This window comes from Microcebus murinus, chromosome 8 (assembly GCF_040939455.1).
Source record: "Microcebus murinus isolate Inina chromosome 8, M.murinus_Inina_mat1.0, whole genome shotgun sequence".
NCBI classification, from domain to species: domain Eukaryota; kingdom Metazoa; phylum Chordata; class Mammalia; order Primates; family Cheirogaleidae; genus Microcebus; species Microcebus murinus.
In genome coordinates this window covers 98,926,758-98,948,594 of record NC_134111.1, presented here as the reverse complement: position 1 = coordinate 98,948,594, position 21,837 = coordinate 98,926,758, and the positions used below count along the sequence as shown (strand labels likewise).

General features: G+C 42.1%; 1 protein-coding gene and 1 pseudogene across 1 annotated transcript in view; both read right to left on the bottom strand.

Annotated features, from left to right (window-relative positions):
* Positions 1-3,504: 3,504 nt before the first annotated feature.
* LOC105862867 (integrin beta-1-binding protein 1 pseudogene) lies at positions 3,505-4,935 on the bottom strand (annotated as a pseudogene).
* A 3,473-nt stretch (positions 4,936-8,408) lies between these two features.
* LOC105862812 (uncharacterized) overlaps positions 8,409-21,837 on the bottom strand; it is a 121,097-nt gene continuing 107,668 nt past the window's right edge. The window contains exons 32-40 of the mRNA XM_076005400.1: positions 21,575-21,631; positions 16,434-16,538; positions 15,928-16,070; positions 14,713-14,748; positions 12,597-12,712; positions 11,165-11,285; positions 10,794-10,865; positions 10,104-10,247; positions 8,409-8,710 (exon numbers count right to left, since the gene is read on the bottom strand). Coding sequence (XP_075861515.1) covers positions 8,603-8,710; positions 10,104-10,247; positions 10,794-10,865; positions 11,165-11,285; positions 12,597-12,712; positions 14,713-14,748; positions 15,928-16,070; positions 16,434-16,538; positions 21,575-21,631 — 902 coding nt within the window. The 3' untranslated portion in view covers positions 8,409-8,602. The remainder of the gene's footprint in view (positions 8,711-10,103; positions 10,248-10,793; positions 10,866-11,164; positions 11,286-12,596; positions 12,713-14,712; positions 14,749-15,927; positions 16,071-16,433; positions 16,539-21,574; positions 21,632-21,837) is intronic.

Genomic DNA, 21,837 nt, shown 5'->3' with positions numbered 1-21,837 from the left:
TAGGAAGAATCTGCCTTCCTTAACATGTGGTTTCCAACTCTAGGTCCAACAAGGTTGCTCTAGATGACATTGTTTTCCAACCAGTGGGAATGAAAGAAATGAACAAAAGAATCAGCTATTCATTTCTTTTAATGGAAAGGCCCAGAGGATTCTGCTTATATCCCACTGGCCAAAACTTGGTCACAGGGCCAAGAGCTAGCTGAGTGAGGCTGAGAAATGGAATCAGTGGCCAGGCAGTCAGCTGTAATTCTATTCTTACAGAAGAAAGAAAGAATGATTATGGGTGACAAATAATAACCTGCCTGCTTGTTCTCCACATTTGCATGCAAAGTCATTGATTTCCTCAAATAAGGAGGAAAACTCAGGCTCTCTGTTGATTCCAGCCCAGTCTTCTTGTCACCTGAGATCCTTTGGCAAGAGCAGGAGCTGGAACCTGGGATGTAGCCCAGAGCCATGTGGCCAGAAGCATGGCAGCGCCGATTAGGAAATGAGGGAAGAGGAGAAAGTGTTAGAAAGGTGTGTTTTTAACTACTGAATATAGCCCATGACAGAACAAGGAAACACAGAGAGGGGAAACTGGAATCAATGAAGCAGAAGTCAGAGTACTGGTGCCACATCCCATGTATGCCTGGGAAACACACAATTATTAAACCAAACTCGACCAGAGCATGTGCCACACTGTGTGCACTAGAGGGTGAACAAGATGTGACATTCCATTCTCTGCATCAGCTTCTGCAGCTGTTCATTTCTGTTGCATTCCTCCTTTTTTTTCTTCTTCTTTGTCTCTCTTCTTTTTTCTTCCCTCTCCTATTCAACTTATGTTTCTTTTGCCTACTGCATTTCTCTCATTCACTTTTTTACATCATATAAAATATTTCTGGTCTGGGTGCAGCAGCTTACACCTGTAATCCCTGTAGTTTGGGACGTCAAGCCAGGACCAACACTTGAGGCCAGGAGTTCGAGACCAGTCTGGGCAATAGGGAGACCCCTTCTCTAAACAGTATGTTTTAAAAATCAGCTGGGCATGGTAGCACATGCCTGTAATCCCAGCTGCTTGGGAGGCTGCGGCAGGAGGATTGCTTGAGCCCAGGAGTTTGAGGTTGCAGTGAGATGTGCTGACACCCTGCAGTCTAGCCTGGGCAACAAAGCAAGAGCCCATTTCAAAAAAACCCAAAAAATATAATAAAACACTTTTAGTACTTTATATGGCACTGTAGAGTTGACAGGGCTTTTTTCTCTAGAGTTAGGGCATATTTGGACACATTTTGCTTTTTCCCCCATTACTTCTAATTATTTCTGTCACTTATATACACATATATTCATATATTTATGTAAATAATGTAAATATTTTCAATCATAAATGACTTTAAATATAGCCAAAATATACATAAATGTATGCATCTAACAGTTCTACCATTTCTATCATTTCTATCTCCATACCTATGTTTATCATCTTGGTTATATACCAGTTTATACCTACCCAGGTCTAAGATTTCTTTGCTTTTGAGTTTTTACTGGTTTCTGTGGAAACCTCTCAACCTTACATGCTTTATTAAAATAGTTGGATTTGGTAATTCTAAGCAGAAATCACATTAATTCATTCTAGTACCTTTTCAAACCTGTGTCTTCAACAGTTCTTTTCCTGACCATGGACGAAGTCTCAGATAAAGCCTGAGAGCTGAGCTAGTCCTTTCTAGCAGTGGTGGTATCGTGTTCAATATTAAAAAGCCTTAGCTGATATGATAGTAAAACTGGAAACGATGTAGCGAAGAAGCTGGGTGAGCCTGGTGTCTTCTCCCTTCTGCACTCCCTAACTCTGGTCAGAATCTGTTGCTTTCAGCTAATCTGGTCTGGGAGGAGGGAGAGAAGGAAGTGGGGAGGAGCAGGGATGGCCCTCTCGTGATCCGTCCTTGGTGTCTCCCAGATGTGGTGGATGCACGAGCCATGGTAATTTGTGAGCTCTTCAGAGACACCCAGTTTAGAGAGAACCGATCAGCTGGCGTTCCCCCAGTGCAGGAACGGGCTGTTTGCCACCTCCCTCTTAGGCTCCCAGCACCTGGGGGGTCCACACTCCTGCAAGGTCATCTCTTCCACCCAAGTGACTCTCCTGGACTGAATATCTCTCTAGAAGAGCTAATTGAGCTTTTCCCATCCCCTGGGAGGCCTGAGGGAAGCAATGATGCCTCTTCATGCTATCATTGCCAGCGGGCTGTAGCTGGCTCCCAACACACTCAGCTCCTATAGGCTTCAGTTTCTTCATTGGTAATGGGGCAGTAAAAGTCCCTAGGTTATAAATAAACGAGTCGATGTACAGGTCTTGTATTAATGTCTATCATATAATAAGCACCTAAGTGTTAGCTCTCATTATTATTATTCTTGCAGTGTTCCTTGGGCTATAAATATAAATATAAATGAAACTGTATTATAGGCATGAGCCACTGTGCCTAGCCCTGTGTGTTGATTTTTGACAGCAAAGTTCCTCAGGAAGTGAGAAAGCAGTATTCATTCAAAGGAGGTTGTTATGACAGTTTATTCCTATAGCAAGTTTTTAGGAGAAATACTATTTCCTGTTACCTTTGTAGCTGACTTCCTCTGTATCTGTTATTTCAAGCTCACGGATGACAGGGCAGATTTTTACTTTCTATTTCCTCATTTTACTTTTTTTTTTTTTTTTTTTTTGAGACAGAGTCTCGCTTGTTGCCCAGGCTAGAGTGAGTGCCGTGGCGTCAGCCTAGCTCACAGCAACCTCAAACTCCTGGGCTCAAGCAATCCTGCTGCCTCAGCCTCCCGAGTAGCTGGGACTACAGGCATGCGCCACCATGCCCGGCTAATTTTTTTATACATATATTAGTTGGCCAATTAATTTCTTTCTATTTATAGTAGAGACGGGGGTCTCACTCTTGCTCAGGCTGGTTTCGAACTCCTGACCTCGAGCAATCCGCCCGCCTCAGCCTCCCAGAGTGCTAGGATTACAGTCATTTTACTTTTTATTTGTCATTGAGCACATAGTGGTTTATCAAAAGGCTTTTAAAAAAATCTCTCATTTTAACTTTACAACAATTGTGAGATGTAGGCATAATAAGTTATTGATAGCTCTGTTTTATACCCGAGGAAACCAAAGCACACAGATGTTTAAGATGCCTCCCACTTAAAAAATATTCTATACATCATTAAATCCAGTTGTTGGTGGGAACATTCACCAGTAAACTAATACATTTTACAGGGTCCAGATTAATCTTTTTTTTATTAGTTAGGATAGGCTCTGTTATAGTAAACAGACCCTGAACGTTTGTAATTGCTAAAATAAGTAGAAGTTGATTTCTGTTTGTGGGACAATCTACAGTGTTCCAGGTCGTGAATGGGTTCTGGGGTGTCGGAGGAGAGGATGGGGTGTTGTACCCCACACAGTCGTTCAGACATCTAGGATGCTGGAGGCTCTACCATCTTCAATGCTCATCTTCTAAGATGATCCTGGGCGAGAAACAGAATTAAGAGTCAGACGAGATAAATAGAAACAAGTAGGAAGGGTAAGAAGCAGAATGACAATGAGATGTAGGAAATGGAAAGTGGGAAGACAAAGCACCTGAGGGTCACAGCAGAGTTGTCTATCCATGCAACCGCCTAGCTTTGTGCTCAGGAAGAAAAGGAAAACATGGATTTTGGGTGGAAAGTATACTCTTTGTATACTTTGTATGCTGTGCCTTTTGAAGAGGAAATTTATATTTTCTCTCCCTTCCCTGTTGTTTAATATCACATTTTAATATAAAAACAAATGATCAATGTTTTACACATTGCATTTTCCTCAGAAATTCTAGAGCAATATATCACTTCTTATTTCCATGACAGTTCAACATCACAGATAGAAAACAGGACTATTTAGAAAACAGTAGAGCTTTCAGATGCAGTTGACTTCCACTTGATTGCAGAATTCAAGATTTGTCAGATGTTAATACAGAGTCAAAAGCAGTGTGTAAAACTTTGCAGATTTCTTGGCTTGTTCTAGGCGGTTGCACTGCTGACCCCACAGGCTGCATTCTTCATTGCTTGCATCTGTGGACTTCAGAGCCAATAAGCTTTTTCCTGTCCCTCACCCCACCCCCACCATCATCATAAAAGACCATCTGGATGATTAGGGGAGAGCATGCCTGTGCAAAATATCCACTGATGTGATGTTGATACCTTACACCAAACTGGGAAACTCCCATAATAAATTCTTCCTCCAGAGGCACAGAAGGTACCTTTCCATCTTGTTGGGCAACATCTATATAATTCATCAGGTCTCATGGCCCTTCAAGATTTTTTCCCTCAGAGAGTTCCAGTTTCCCAAAGGCACCAACAGATTGTCTTCAAAATTCTTCACTGGCATCTGAATTCTTGTTGCTTTGTCCCGAGCTTTTGGTGGAATCTGTATTGAGGCTGGCCACAGCGCTGGATGGTGAAAGCCCCCAAGGGTGGAATCTACAGACGTGCTCTTAGTGCTGATCTCACTACTTTGGAAATTGCTACTCCTGTGTTGTTTTGCCTTTTTGAAATATTTTCTACCATAGCTTGATCCAAAGAAGACTCCTGTAGAATAGAATACTAGTTGGTTGGTTTCAAAGGTGTGACAGACAGCAGTCTTCACAGATAGCTTCCTCTCCTTCTGGACATGGTCAATTCTTCTCAGAGAAACAATGTACCATCTGGCCATAGTCCCATCCCTGGGGCTGCCTGTGCTTTGCTTTGGTTGGAGTCAGAGCACCTACATTGTTTCAAAATACTTATATCTTGAGTAATTTTTTTCTATTAGGAAAGATTAGATATTAGAAAATATACCTTCCTTGTAAACATTGGTTACATTCTTTAATACTTTTTAGTATGCATATAAAAATTATAAACATATTTTTATATGCTTTATAAATTCATAAAATATTTTAAAAATTTGTAGTTGTGCTTTATATGTTCATATATCTAAAATACATTTTACATATTTTACTGTTTCATTACTTTTTTAACTTACTATATACTAGACATTTTAAACACTTAGACATTTTCACAATTTATCTATAAAAAGTTCCTTTTATTAGTAGAGAAGCTGAGTGCCTTAAAAATTCGTTGATTGAGGCCAGGTGCAGTGGCTCATGCCTGTGGTCCTAGCACTTTGGGAGGGTGATGCGGGTGGATCACTGAGGCCAGCAGTTTGAGATCAGCCTGAGCAAGAGGGAGACCCTGTCTCTACAAAAATAGAAAAACTTAGTTGGGCACGGTGGCAAGTGCCTGTAGTCCTGGCAACTGGGGAGGCTGAGGCAGGAGGATTGCTTGAGCCCAGGGATTTGAGGCTGCTGTAAGCTGTAATGACACCACTGCACCCTAGCCCCTAGTGAGACACTGTCTCAAAAAAAGTTGTTGACTGAAGACCAAGAGGGATACAGATTTACCCTTCTGCCTGAAAGAACTAACCCTGCAAAATATACTCAACAACAGTTTTCAAAACATTGGACATCAAGCCATGAAGATGGTGATCCGTGGTAGAGTGGAAACAAACAAGGTGAGTCCTTAATTCCTCCTGAATACTGCTGGTTTCCAAGGAGGGGGAACTCTGGTATAGCCTGGTGGGAGGCCACTTAGGCCATGGCAGCAAGTACTCAGAGGGTTCTTAGGCTATATATGAACTGATATAATATTTCTTAAAAGTGGATTGTAGTAAGTTAAAAAAAATGGACCAAATGGAACAGAAGACTACCAACCCCTATCTATAGCCATACCACCCTGAATGTGCCCGATCTTGGAAGCTAAGCAGGACCTGGCCTGGTTAGTACTTGGATGGGAGAAGACTATTGAACCCAACAATTGCTGACGTTACAGAATCATAAGAAATAGTAAACCATTGTTTATTGAAACCACTATGTTTTGGGGTGGTTTGCCATGCAGCAATAACTAAAGCAGGCAGTCTGTAAGCTTTCAGATGGTGTTGGTCCCAGCGGTGCTGTGGGCGGGAGAAGCAAACCTCCATTTGGGGTGTGTGTCTTTGCCTGCAAGGATAAATCGCTGGCCTTCCAGAGTGGAAGGGTTCTGATGTAATCAGTAAGAAGCTTGCTAGTCTTCTTGAGTAATGGTGGCATAGTGAAGGTTTATACCATTTTTCGCTGCAGCCTCTTTGTGGTGGGGCGTGCATCTTGTTCTGTGCCTTAGAGGGTATGTTCCATCCTGTCCCAACCTACTGGAACACGAAGGCTTCACCAAGTTGTCCAGCTCCTGAAGTTTTCTAGTTATGCCAGTCAGGGAACACCCCTTATGCTGCCGACCTCTCTCACTTCCAGGAACACTATGGTGTATTCGCTGTTGCCATAGATCCCCATGGGTCAAGGGGAAGCCACTTGTCCTTACCTGCTCATCGGGTCCCTGCAGTGGAAAACTACGATGTTCTGTGAAAAGTCCCTTAGAAGAAGATCCTTGAGGACTATATTGTAGCAGAAAGCCTAACAATCAACATAGCCCTGGGGCTACGAATGTGTATTCTTCACTTTCCCATATAAAAGAAAACTCCTTACTGAGAGGGGGATTAAAAGGCATGTTTTTGCCATATCAATAGCTGCATATCAAGTGCCAATAGGTGTGTTGTTCTGTTCTGGTAATCATATTTGACCCACCAGCTGTAATAACTGGATAAAACCTCCCCAGTTCATCTCCTTGGGAAGAGGGACCTGAGAGACTTTGCTCTCCTGTCTTCTTGATTTGGCCAAACCAAATAAACCTTTCTCTATCTGTAAGCACTGGTGTCAGAGTATTTGGCTTGAGCTGCACAGTGGGTACGCAAGCCTGAGTTTGTGGGTCTACAACAGTAGCCTCCAGAAGATGAGCAGGCAAGTGGGGGAAGATTTGAAGCAGCTCCCCTCAAGCCTTCCATGCACTCATGTCCTGGAAGGACCACAGGGTGTTTTGCCAAGTCTTAGATCACATCAGCTGCAGTTAAGCTTTGCCCGTGTGGTCATTGTGGAGACACGTGTGGGAGGCCAGACTAGGCCACCCCAAAATACGCCCCTTTGGCAAAAGGATGATTTTGAGAAACAGCAGACACAGGGAAACTCTAAAAATAGGGTAGAAGGTACCCCTTTGTAAGGGAAATTTATATCTGTAAAGGAAAACTCCACTTTGTCCCAGGAAGAGAAGGATGAGTATAAATCAGAAGAGACCCCAATCAATGAAGAAGACACCTTAAATCTGCATAACACACCTTACTCTAGTTTACCATGCTTTTCCTGGTCACCCTCTTAACTTGCCATTCCTACACTTTCTTTGTTTTTAGCTGGAAATGGTTTTTAAGTTTGAATTCTGAGTCCCCTCTTGGAGAGTTACTCATTTCCCCTGGTATGTCTATGTGTTTATGTGTGTGTGTGTGTGTGTGTGTGTGTGTGTGTGTGTGTATATATATATATATATATATATATATATATATATATATATAATTAAACTCCTGTTTGTTTTTCTCTTGTTATTCCGTCTTTTGTTATGGAGGTCCCAGATAAAAAGTTAGACAGGTAGAGGAAATATTATCTTTTCCCCCCTTATACATGCAAGTACACCAGGATGCCCTGGCAGAGCCAATCCCTGAACTGAGAATTGTCAGAGGTTTTAGTGCTCAAGTGAAGAATACCTCCATCAGCTGAACCAATTACAGTTCCACGAATTGAAAGTTGGAGATGCTATGTAGCCACCATAGGCTTCCTGATGTCACAGGTAAAAGCCCCCCAAAAGAAAATTCTACCTAGTATTCAATTAGGTAATCAGTGACAAAAATATATATAAATAACAGTAGTTAGGGCTAGGGCCGGGAGCGGTGGCTCACGCCTGTAATCCTAGCACTCTGGGAGGCTGAGGTGGACGGATTGCTGGAGGTCAGGAGTTCAAAACCACCCTGAATGAGACCCCATCTCTACTAAAAATGAAAGAAATTAATTGGCCAACTAATATATATAGAAAAAATTAGCCGGGCATGGTGGCGCATGCCTGTAGTCCCAGCTACTCGGGAGGCTGAGGCAGGAGGATCACTTGAGCCCAGGAGTTTGAGGTTGCTGTGAGCTAGGCTGATGCCACGGCACTCACTCTAGCTTGGGCAACAAAGTGAGACTCTGTCTCAAAACAAAAAACAAAAAAAACCCAGTAGCCTTCTATAACAGGCAATAATCAGTAATACAATTTAATGGGAAAAAGATCACTTTTACAGTAGCAACCAAAAGTACAAAATTTTTAAAAGTGGAAAAAAAAAAAGAAAAGAAATAAGGTCCTGTGTGAGGAGGTGAAGAGTAAACATTGCTGAAGAACCTAATAAAAGATTGGAATAAATGGAAGGATATAATATGATTCTTTATAGAAAGTCTTCACATTTTCAATTGTAAATTTCACTCCAATTTATTCAATAAGAGAATTTGATAACATAATTGTAATTTTTATTTAGGGAAATAAATGAGCAGGAATGGCAATGAAGTAAGTTTGGAAAAGCAGAGGATATGCTGTTTGCATAGGATTGTGCAGAGGTGAGGGGACCTCCCCCCCACTGTGCACCTCCCTGCTGCAGGGTCTGCAGGGAGGAAACAAGAATGGGCTAAGGTAACATCATAATGGGCTAAAGTGGAGAATTGTTCTTGCTGGTTTCCTGAATTGCAAAAATGTTTTTGAAATTCTTCTCAAAGTTTTTCTGTACTTTTAGTATCAGTCTGGTGGATTTATTTTTCTGAAAAAGCAAAGACACAAACAATTATAGTCATTGTTCAATGAGCTTAGACTCCCAATATTTCACATAATCTGGGGCTTCATTTTTTAGGCTATCCCAAATGTTAAGTGGGAATTAATCCAGTTAAGAGGAACTTACATTCTCTGAAAATTTGATTATTTCTCTTTATTGGGAAGATAGAGAAGCAAAAATAATACCATATTGCAATATAATTCCTAATCAGAAACTTATTGATTTAATTTTAAAAAATTCTAGTTATGAAAAAATTCTAGTTATGTAATTTTTAAATATAGCACTTTTTTTTGGTAACAATATGACAGTACAGAAATGTCTAGGGCAAATTAATGGTCCCTTCCTTTTTCCTCTAGTCTCACCCTTTGAGAAAATCTTTCTCAACTTTTTGATAGAGCACATGGAAATTCAGATGTAAAGAAATCCAACATTTTGAAATCTGAGAAATTTCATTTGGTATCTTCCATCAGAGAAGAGAAATATTAGTTTATAATGCACTTCTATTTTTCATGGAAATGAGTAAGTCTGCAGCCTACTGCTCTGTGTGGGCAAAAAGTGAATATCTAGGAGTGAGTAAACTCTGAAGTCCTAGGGCCATGTTTGCAATGACACTGTGAAAATAAGTAATTCAACATCTAAGCTGTTGGAACTTTAAAATATTTTGAGCCTTAAGGGAATGTGATTATAGGACCTGAGTCATACACCCTGGCAGCTGTAACCTTTGTTTCTTGGTCACAGATTGGCCTTCTTACCTACATTGTTTTATAAAATGTTGCAAATGGCCAAAGGGAACCAGAGAAGATTCCTTCCCTATTCACTATTGATCTTCATTATAGGTTTGCTTCCCTCATATTTTTCTCACACAAAAGCTTTCCATGACTGTCATATTGCCTAAGATGGAATGTTAAATATGTTTTAGAATGGAAAGGAAATGAAAACAAATGGTATGGAAAAGAAAACTAGTTGTAGCTAATCAAATTGTAAACCAGCCGTGTGTAGAAAATATTATAATCCTACTAAATTTCTTTGTTTTCTTCCTATACGGGAAAGACCTTAACTTTTAACTTTGGAGCTCTGACTCAAGTTTCTTTGGAGCCCGTGTTTACGGGATGGCTGTTCCCAGCTTTGGACTTCAATAAACTCTGTGCTTAATCACATTTTCTGAATGTTGTTATTTGAGCCTCACAACACCTTCTGGCTTGTTGTCATTTTTCTCACGTGCACCACAAGGCTTTTAGAGCACTTCCAGTATTTGTGCTCGTGTGGGCTGGCCATGTGAGGAGGGCGATTGTAACGTTTGCCTGATACAAGAAGATGAAAGGTGAAGTGACTTTATTGTGACTTAACTGAAAGATTATGGGAAGTAGGAAAAGCCACTTACCCTGTACAATAACTTGTCATTCTGAAAAACGAGGCGCATGTCCCCCACAAACCCCTTCACTTGAGGGTACTTCTTCTTATTCAGACTTTTCTTGACGTTGTCTAACCACTTGGGTCTCTGTGGGCCCTGAGACCCCACTCTACTCTGTTGAGAAAAGGGCCCAATAAGGCTGTCAGCTTGGTTTCAAGTCTGCCTTCTGCAGACTCCCCTTACTAGGGACAGAAGGTTGGTGCCCCTGCTCTTATGGTGAAATCCCAACTCCCAGTGTGATGTAATGTATTAGGAGGTTGGGATTTGGGGAGGTGATTAGGTTCTGAGGGTGGAGCCCTGATGAATAGGAGTAGGGCCCTTATAAAAGAGACTCCAGAGAGCTCTCTCCCTAACTGTCAGCCACGTGAGAACACAGCGAGCAGGCTGCCCCTGCAGCATGGACAACGGCCCTCTCCAGGGCCTGCCCATGGTGACATCCTGGTGTCTTAGATGTCCAGCCCCCAGAACTGTGAGAAACAAATTTCTGCTCTTCAAGCCACCCAGTCTATGGGAATTTGTTGTGGCCACCCAACCTAAAAACCCATCAACAGGGCAAACATAATGGCCAGTTGGACCATGGGATTCAGATCACAGATTTCAGATCAGAGATCACAGATTTCACAAAGGCTAGTTTTAAGGTTTGTTTTCCCCGTTACTTACATAATATGGTTTTGAGGCAATAAACAGGGTTTTTGAATAACAATACACCTTCAAGAGGAGAAACTCACATTTCTGTAAAAGATGGAGGAGATTTTGAGTGAAATGCACCTTGGGGAGAAAGAGCTCACACGCATGCCCAGAGAGAACATGGGACTCCAAACCTGGGGACTCTTTGAAACAAACATGGAGTAAGGATTTTCTTTGGATTGGCAGTTTTCTTTGGAATACAAATTTGAGTGTTAGGTCATGGATCAAAGCACACCATGGGCCAGCAGTTTGCCTCTGGGCTCCATTCCTCAAGTCCTCTGTGAGACTGTGCCTCTCTCAGGGGATCAGAAGTGAGGAGGCTTCAGGTTCATATTTCAACTCACCAACTGTTCCTCAGGCAGCATCTGCATCCTCAGAACCTCAGATTCCTGACGACGTGGTTGGCTTTCTGGGCACCTTCCCTGGATAACCTTTATCTTGCAGAAGATGCAACTCCATCCGTTCCTGAGACATTGGGCATAAATGATCATGAGCAGGTTCTGTGAATCAGCCACTGTTCCTATGGTTACTAAAGTCCTCTGTTAAAAAATGACTGGTGTTTTCCACCTTGTATCCAGCTTTTCTCCTGGAGTCCTCTCTACTAAAGCCCCATTTCAGTTCAATAGCCAAAGGCACGACCTTCCCTCAGTAGTGGTGGCAGGGGTGACAGTCTGTTGAGCAATGTGCCCCAGTGAGTGATGGACTCTCATTCAACTCAAAACTTGGGGGCCCCATCTGAGCCACTGTGAGCTTAATTAACAATGAGCCCCGCTTGCCAGAATCAAGTTTTGGAAATTGACATCTGAAGCACCAGAATCTTGGGCCTCCATGAGTTAATCAGACCACAGTAAAAATCGGGAGACCAGCTCCTGTCTCTCAACTCTGCTGATTAAGCACAGAGCACAAGCTATAGGCATCATCTCCTCTGGCTCTGCCATATCTATACCTAGATTCTGTGCCGCAAAACCTTGAAAAGGAAATCCACTGACAGGGCATAATATGTCTTCCATTTGCCCCAAGATTCATTTCCAGTGTTCGCTACCAGGTTCTCTGTGCTGGGAGGCTCTTGATAATCAGGTGAACACAACGCCTATCCTAGTGATGTCAGCGTCTCCTTGGCCACCTGGTGCTAGCTCAAGGAGCCCTTGCAGAGTGCTCATGGTACAGACATGGGGGCTATGCATGCATTCAACTAAAAAGCTGATCTGTGTTCTGCCTCTGCAGACTGCCCAGCTGGCCAAAAGCAGGGGTTTACCCGGATCCTGTGAGATAACACCCTGGGAGCAGGTGGATCACATTAGCCTCCTCCATGATGGGAGGGCAATGCTCTGTTCTCAGAGGGACAGACACTTTCCCGGTGGAGATCATCCTCCTGACCACAGCAGTTCTGCCCACAACACCACCCACACACCTTTCCAAGCTCCATGGCATCCTGCACATCATCACCTCCACCCAAACACACATTTAACAGCACAGGACGTGCAGCGGGCACTCCCACCCCGGACTTCACATTCACATTCGTCTCATGTGCGCTGTGGACCAGAGTCAGTTGCCTCGATAGACCACTGGGTTGGTCTGCTGAAGGCTGATTTTATCACCAGCTGTATCAACTTTGTGGTGTTCCCACAGCAGGGCATGTGCTTTAAACCAGCACCCAGTGTATGCTGGCCTCACCCCATCAGAGTGCAGGGCTGGGAACCACGAACGGGAGGTGGTGGTGACACCTCTTGCTATTATACCTTGAAGGAAGGGCTGGGGGCTGGGTGTGTGTCTTACCTCTCAGGCTCCACAGGTGGGATGTGGCAGTTCTCATGAAAGGATCTTGGACAGGTGTCACAGCAGAGCAACGTTCCCCATGTTTTGCACACCACACAAATATTCGAGTTTTCTGGCTAGAAGGGGAGATGATATAGACAGCACTGGGATCAGCGAGACCCTGGGATGCTGGAACATGTGGCCTTTGCATCTACCAAGGTGACACTTAAAAATTTCTCTCCTCAACACATTAAGGAACAACAATGAGTAGGGATTTAAGAGGAAAGCATTCTGGTCTGCAGTGAAGTTCAGGAGATAGTGACTGTGTGTCAGACCAGAAAAGTTTACTTTATGAAAACAGAGACATTGACAAAGAATGGCTAGCAACAACAACAAAAAAAGGATGAATTGAAGACGATCTGAGAAATTTATTACTTGGCTGGCAAATCCTGGTCCAGGAATATAGTGTCTTTTCTACTTGTCTACATTGCATTATTTAAATGGACTCACCAAAGAGTGATTTATTGAGATTTTAATATGATGGAATAAGGTCTGAGCTGTCAGTGAATCCTGCATTGTTGCCATTAGCTCCCCAGGAGTTAAAGAAAGAGCCGGGGGAGGAGTTTGTGGACTGTGGGTCTGTGCCTGGAGGCACAAATGAGCACAGTTGTCACTCAGGAGAAGAGGTTTCTTAGCAGACAATAAATAATCAGCTTGGACTTTTATATCTTACTATCCAGAGCCTGTCAGCTGCCAGCAGCAGGTTTAACAAGAAACTTAGGGGCAGGGAAGCTGCCAACAGCAGCACCTGCTGTGGTGCTGTGAGTGACGGGAGCATCAGAAGACAATGGTTTGGGGAAGGAGACCCTTTGGAGAGACGCTCTGAGAACTGAGGCAGTCACCCCTGTGCCTGGAGCCACAGGGAATAGAGGGGGGGAGCCTGCAATGAAGGGTTGTGGGAGGCCAACTGAATTGATTGGCCCAGACTGAGTCTGCCTTCATTATCTGGACAGAAATATTAGGCCTTAAGAAATAGATCAAATAATGTGTCCTTCTCCAGAAATCCCAGTGGATGCGGGACCTAGTCACTGAGTCTCTAGTCATCAAGCCAGGGTAGCCAATAGCCCCAGGAGCCAGCTCTGTGAAAACCACGATGTCCTGGTGTGGCAGAGTTATGCAAGGTCACTGGTGTCAGAGGTTAGGAAAGTGGAAGTTCGTCCACCTCCTTCCTTCCCCAGGTTCCCCTCACGCTCAGCCTTGGAGAGGCCGTGGAGAGCACACAGGCTCTCACCACCTGCCCTGGAATCCACCCCGCAGGAGACCGGTGGTCTGTGAACTCCACATGCCACTTCCATGGAGGGAGGATTCGCTTCCTGGATGGCAGTGAGGTCTGCACGGCGTCTCTGGTGGGCCAGAGAGCCTCCGCACACAGGAAACCATTCTCCTGGTCAGCAGCTTTGCAGGACACTTCTGCCTCCCACTCACTCTGCTCTCAAGGGTGGCCTGAAGGAAAACCTGTGTGCGTGTGCGTGTGCGTGCGTGTGTGTGTGCGCGCGTGTGTGTGTGTGTGTGTGTAGTGGAGGAAAAAGACGAAAGGAAGAAAGAGAAGGTGTTTTTTGTTGTTTGCCTCCCTGGGTGAATATGGCTACACATGCGTAGTGACCATGCAATGTTTCTAGGGAAACTTTTGTTTCATTCTTATTTCATTAAAGACAGAAACTATAAAAACCAATGAAAAACAATCAGTGTTTAAGTTGAGATCGTAAAGGTAATAATTGTTAAATGTACTGTTTTGTGCATTTCAAAATCACTCTTGGTTTTCCAACTCCAGCCCTGTCTTTTACATTTAATTTCAAGAAAGTATGGGATTCATATCTGTTAATAAATCACACTCATGAGTCAGCTCTATCTTATCTAATTTTCAGGATTGTTCCCACCTCTATCTCAAATGTTTTGATGCTCAAAGACATGCCAGCCTGGTACATCATATAATATTTGAAAGCAGCAACTGCAAAGGCACCATATTTTACAGTCAAATTTTATCATGATTGGTCAATTTAAAGAATGTAAGGCTACAGCAATGGAAAATCAACAGTATGACCAATGAGACATCAGAAGAAAGTCACTTGATAATTACTGTTCTTGTTCTTGGTGGGTTTTGTATATGTCCATTCTGAAAGAGAAAAGAGATTAAAGATATAATTGGCCCTTGTTTTTATTTTGTGGGCTTGATATTTCTGACTGTCTTCCAGATATTTCTACCTCGATGTCCCACTGCCAACTCAAATTCAATATATCTTTATGGAGACTGTTTTCCGTGAAACTAAAGGATAAAGGAAATGTTCAGACTACTTCCTCTGGCTTGATGATGTCCACAGTCAGTCCAGTGAATGTATCACGCCTCATTATCCACAACTTATTGACACTTTGAGGAGCAGATTTTCATGCCATCCTTTTTTATGAATGTAGAATGCCCTGTTCTACATTTTCACTTGTAAGAACTGTTCTGCTCTTTACACCCAGCTCATCGCAAAGTGTTCCAGGAAACTGTCATCAACCTCAAAGCCAGAAATGACCTTCCTTCCTGCCGCATCTCTTCCTACAGGTGTCTCTCTTCAGAGCACTCGCACTGTGCAGCCTGTGGCTCCTAAGGCACAGCCCCTGCCCAGGTAGGGCTCGCACCTGTGCTCCCTCATGGCTCTAGATGTGTTTCAGCAAACATTTGCTTAACACAGACCTTTTCTTTGTGGTTAGAGTGGCCCAGGGAAGGGCTGTCTGAGGTGAGCAACTGAGAAATTATTGTATCCAGAGTCAAAAGACACAGGTTCACCTGCAGCAGAGTGCCTGTCCCTGCTTTGTCCACATCAAGGGATTCATATGAGGAGCAAAACAGTTAGTTTAAAATGCAATTTATTTGTATTCTCTTCCAAGAACAAATTTGAGGTGGCTTATGAAAAGAAATATTGTGTAATGTAGGAACTACCCATCTTGATGTATTCTTTTCAGAAATATAATTCTACTATGTTATTTTTAACATTGGCCTCCAAGGATTGAGGCCCCTTTGCTTCCAATTTAAGTTACTTTCATGTGACCAAACTGCACAGTTTATTCATGGCAGAGTCAAGGCTACAATCTACTGTCCTTGAAAAGGAGAAGAGTTACTGTGCTTAGAGGAGTAAGCTGTAGTATAAGCCAGCCACGGTCACACCTGGAGCAATGTTATTAATAGGAACAGTGTATGCATTGGGCCTTGGGCAAGGGGAGTCATGATAGTTTTCTGGACACTGAGAAATTCTGCAAAGCCTGGCATGACAGCCAAATCCTTGATTCAAACTGTTTGCCAGTAGAATACCTCTATCAGCTCTTTCAGGGTATATCCACCACAGCGTACGCTTAGCTTCCAGTTCTTTGATAGTCTGTAGCCTCCAAGAATTTCAAATTCCCTGAGAGTCAACCATCTTCCAGCCTCACTCTTTATACACCTCTTGGACGTTCCTGTAAAACCAAGACAAGCTGAGTTCCTGTAAAACCAAGACAAGCTGAGGTCCCTATTTCTCTGACCTTCAAGCAGTGAGTCCTGTGTGACTCCACCCAGAGAGGACTCTGGGAAGCTGGCCCTTGGTTTCCTCTGGACTTCAGCCCACCTGCCTTTTCCCTTTGCTGACTTTGCTTTGCATTCTTTCAGTCTTAAAAACCCGAACTGGGAGTGTGACTTTGTACCAAGTCCTAGGAGAGGTCCTAGTAAATCAGACCTGGGGCTGGTCTTGGGGCCCCCCAAAGCAGATATCTATTCCACAACAGTGCGCTATTTGCATGGGTATTTTCCAGTTGAAAATCCTAGAAGACCAGGAAACTTACCTCTCTTTAATTTCTTCTTATTTAGAGTCCCCTTTGCCTTACCACAGGTCACAGGAAGTTTAGGAAGTTGAAAATTCATACTTTTATCTTTGGGAATTCTTTGATCTGCAAGGAAGCAATTTTTTCATTCCATGTTCCTCTATAACTGGGAAGCATCTCTCCCACACTCTTCAGATCCTTCCTTTATAATTTAAAATGATTGCAGGGATTTTCCCCCCAAATTAGTTACACTTCAATGTCTTTCTTTTCTGGCAGATTAGATACCTGTAGATAATGTCATCCTCTGCTCCAACCCCCAAAATCCTACCCAACAGCCTGGGGCAGCAGGATCTGAGCTCTCAAGCTTGGTGGCCACATCCACTGCTCCCACAGTGACTTTCCCCCTGGTGGTAAGGGACATTTCCAGCCCTATTATTGCTTTGAAGTTATGGAGATGGAGAAAAGCCTGTCAAATTTTAGTCTTGTCTCCCTATTTGAGGCATCGCCTGGGGGAACAGAAAGCAGGATGGCAGCAGGGCAGCGAATGGGGGCACCGAACAGGCTGGCGTCTGTCTCCCCCTTGGCCGTCTGCTTTGCTTCACTGTCCCTCCCCTGAGCTTTCCCTGTGGCTGAAAGGGAAGCTCAGGGCAGGGGAGTTCTAGAAGACACTGCTCACTGCAAGAGCAGGGATGAGCAGAGGTCGATTAATGGGGACAAATCTACAGTTAGATAGAAGAAATAAGACCTGGTATTTGATAGATCACTAGGGGGTGTACAGTTAATATTAATTAATTGCACATTCCAACATACCTAGAGGAGAATAATTCAAATGTTCCTACTGTAAAGATAAGAACAAAATAGAATTTAACCATTCTTGGGTCTACCAGTTTTAATAACTACCTAATAACCACTAAAACTCTATGCTAATCTTTTAAAATAATAATATGGTCAGAAGTAAAATAAAAATTTATTTTTTTAAAAATGTTGTTAATAGTTGAGACTAATAATTCTGTGCAAAGGAGTATATCAGGATGTTTAGGTGACTCTTCAGTTATCTTGGGGTATGAGCAGAGGCCTCAATGTCCAAGGATAATGCAATAGGATCACATTACTCATATATTCTAAGGCAACTTACTAGTCCATCACTGCTGCATAGAACATGGTGGGGGATAGGAAGCCTGGTTCTGCCAGAGTCAGCATTCCCCCCACCAGACCTTATGAGAGAATCTACATTTCTTTGGAGAGAATTCTCAGACACCTCCCCTCAAGCCAAGTGAGAAGGATTTAAGACATCCATGCAGGAGGTGGACCTCTGTCTCTGGGGCTGCCAGGGAGGGAGAGACTACCAGACTCACCCCTGAGAGCTGCCAAGCTGAAGTCATGGCTATAGGAGTCAGTGGTGACAGAGGGCTGAGCTGGGAGCCGGCAAAGAAGTCAATGAAGAAGCATGATTTTCATGGCCTGGTGGGGACCCTGTGGATGGGAGCTGGACTGGGTCACTGCAGCAGGGATATAGACCTTCTAGAAGCACCATCCAATATCTGATTCCCAAGGAAGTTGGCCACCATCAACTCTGGAGAGGCAGTAGAATACATGGCTTCTGCTATACTCACGGGGAATTTATAGCCAAATATATGTATAGTTATGTGGCCTGAGGAAGAGTTTTAGGTGACACACTTGTCTATAAATTTGAGGCAGAGATTGGCTGAATGGAGAATAGGATCACAATAGGGCATCTGGGCAGGAGATGATGTCTGTCTTCTTTTTTCTTCACCCTCCTCCACAGAAGCTTTCTCCTGGCTGAAAGTGAAGCCCAGTGGTGATATAGAATCATCTGCAAATGATTCTAGCACAGGCTTTGCATTTTAGAACCTTTACCTGCCGGAGGTGGTGGTGGGGACTAAGGATCTAACTCAGTAGAAACAGGTATTAAGGTCTTAAAACGAACTTGAGAATGGTGAGCTGCTTTTCCTACCCTTCTAGCCAGTGATATAAGGGAATCCCTTAAACCCACTTCATGTGTATGATGATGGGTCGGGTGGGGTGGGGGAAGCTGTCCATGGTCCTTAGGGAATCAGGTGGTGGATTCACAGAATGTGAAGCCAGGTAGGAAGTTGGGATGGGCCTTGAAGGGCAGTCAGTCTAACACACTTAATTTCACCTTACAGATGAGTAAACTAAGGCAGAAGAGGTCAAGTGGTAGACTTATGTCCACACAATGACCACATGTGATAGGCAAGCAGACAGCTGGCTACATCACTTGTGAGTTACACAGGATTTTTAATATAGACAACTATAGAGTTATCTGTTCAGCAGAGGCTGTACTGTAAGGAGTCCTTGAACCCTAGGACCTGGTTGCAGATTCATCACAAATTATTTGTTTGTGGTGGTATCTTTTTTCTTTCCATGACAGATTTTGGAAATACTCTCAATCTCATATATTTCTCAAAAATAAGTACAACTACATAAAGAAATTAGGGTCTATATAAAAGATTAATGAAACAAAAAGCTGGTTCTTTGAAAATATAATCAAAATTGATATGTCTCTCACTAGATTAACTAGAAGCAGAAAAGAAATGACTCTAATAAACCTAATCAGAAATGAAAGAGAAATTATAACTGATACCACAGAAATGCAAAATATCATCTCTGAATACTATAAATATTTCTATGCACATAAACTTGAAAATGTGGAGGAAAAAGACAAATTTTTAGAAACACACAGCCTTCCTAAGCTCAGTCAGTAAGAAATAGAAAACCTGAACATACCAATATCAAGCACTAAAATTGAAGCAGCAGTAAAAAACTTTACTAAAAAGAAAAGTCCTGGACCCAATGGTGTCACATCCGAATTTTACCAGGCCTACAAAGAAGAACTGGTGCCTATCCTCCAGAAATTATTCCACAACATTGAGAAGTAATGAATCCTCCCTAACACATTTCACAAAGCCAACATCAACCTGATATCAAAACCAGGAAAAGACTCAATAACAACAAAAGAAGAAAAAATTACAGGCCAATATCACTTATGAATATAGATGCAAAAATTATCAATAAAATCCTAGCAAATTGAATTAAGCTGCTAATCAAAAATATAATCAAATCACGACCAGGTGTGCTTCATTCCAGTGATGCAGGAATAGTTCAACATACACAAAACTATAAATGTAATTCACCAAATTAACAGAAGTAAAAACAAAGACCATATGATCCTCTCAACAGATACAGAGAAGCATTCCACAAAATTCAGCATCCTTTTATGAAAAGAATGCTTAACAAAATAGGCATAGATGGGACTTACCTAAAAACGATAAAAGTCATATATGACAAACCCACAGCCAACATCATACTGAAGAGGGAAAAACTGAAAGCATTCTACTTAGAACTGGAACAAGACAAGGTTGCCCTCTTTCACCACTTCTATTCAACATAGTGCTGTACATCCTAGCCAGAGCAATCAGACAAAAGAAGGAAATCAAGGGCATCCAAATGGTGCATAGGAGGACGAACTATTGCTGCTTGCTGATGATATGATCTTATATCTGGAAAACACCAAAGATTCTACCAAGAGACTACTGGAATTGATATTAAATTCAGGAAAGTCTCGGGTTACAAAATCAATGTATGCAAATCAATAGCATTCATATACAACAACAGTCAAACTGAGAACCAAGTAAAAAACTTAATACCTTTCAAAATAGCAACAAAGAAGATAAAATACCTAGGAATATATTTAACTAAGGAGGTAAAAGACCTCTACGGGGAGAACTATGAAACACCGAGGAAGGAAATAGCAGAGAATGTAAACAGATAGAAAACCATACTATGCTCAAGAAATGGCAGAATCAACATTGTTAAAATATCTATACTACCCAACCTGATCTACAGATTCAATGCAATCTCCATGAAAATACTTACATCATTTTTTGCAGATCTACAAAAAAATAATTCTATGCTTTGTAGGTAACCAAAGGAGACCCCGTATAGTTAAAGCAACCTTAAGGAAAAAGAACAAATTGGGAGGCATCAATTTATCAAACTTCAGGCTATACTACAAGGCTATAGTAAACATGGTACTGGCACAAGAACAGAGACATAGACCAATGGAACAGGCCTGAAAACCCAGATATAAAACTTCATGTAGCCTCATATAGCCATCTGATGTTTGACAAAGCAGACAAAAGTATACACTGTGGAAAAGAATCTCTATTGAATAAATGGTGCTGTGAAAATTGGATAGCCACATGTAGAAGACTGAAACAGGATCAGGGCCTCTCAGCTCTCACAAAAATCAACTCACAATGGATAACAGACTAAAACCTAAGACATGAAATCATAAGAATTATAAAATAAAATGTTGGAAAAACTCTTATAGACATCTGCCTAGGCAAGGAATTTATGAAGGATATCCCCAAAACAATCACATCATCAACAAAAATAAATAAATGGGACTTGATCAAATTAAAAAGCATCTGAACAGCCAAAGAAACTATCACTAGAGTGAATAGACAACCTAAAGAATGGGAGAAAATATTTACATGCTATACATATGATAAAGGACTAATAACTAGAATCTATATAGAACTCAGGAAAATCAGCAAGAAAAAATCCAACAACGCTATCAAAAAGTGGGTCAAGGAAATGAACAGAAACTTTTCAAAATAAGATGGAATAATGACCAAGAAACATGAAAAAATGTTAAACATTGCTATCATCAGGGAAATGCGAATCAAAACCACAATGATTTATCACTTAACTCCAGTGAGAATGGCTTTTCTCAAAAAGTCACAAAACAACAAAGGTTGGCGTGGATTAGGAGGGAAAATAACACTCTTACACTGCTGGTGGGACTGCAAACTATTACAACCTCTGTGGAAAGTAATATGGAGATATATCAAAGAACTATAAGTAGAAGTACCATTTGATCCAGCAATCACATTACTGGGCATCTACCCAAAGGAAAAAAAGACATTCTATAATAAAGACATCTTCACTTGTATGTTTGTAGCAGCACAATTCACAATCAAAAAGATGTGGAAACAACTCAAGCACCCATCAATACATGAGTGTTCAGGAGATACAGGAGATGTTCAGGCTACAGCAAGCATGGCGTCTGGCAGGAATGTCAGGACCACAGCAAGCTCAAAGGAATGAATACTCACATTTTTTCTTACTTCTCTGGAGACTTTTTACATTAGCTATATGTCTTCTCTTTCCCCCTTCAACAGAAAAGAAAGAACATAATCCTTTAGAACTATAAATGAAGATTTATAAGCTTTATTTATCAGTAGTTGTCAAGTATTTTATTTTTGAGGCTTCCTCCCACTTTTGTGGGACTAAATCCCCAGTTACCAACATCACACAGAAAACAACAATAACAATATTTACACAAAACAATATTTACACAGTTCCAGCCATTTACACT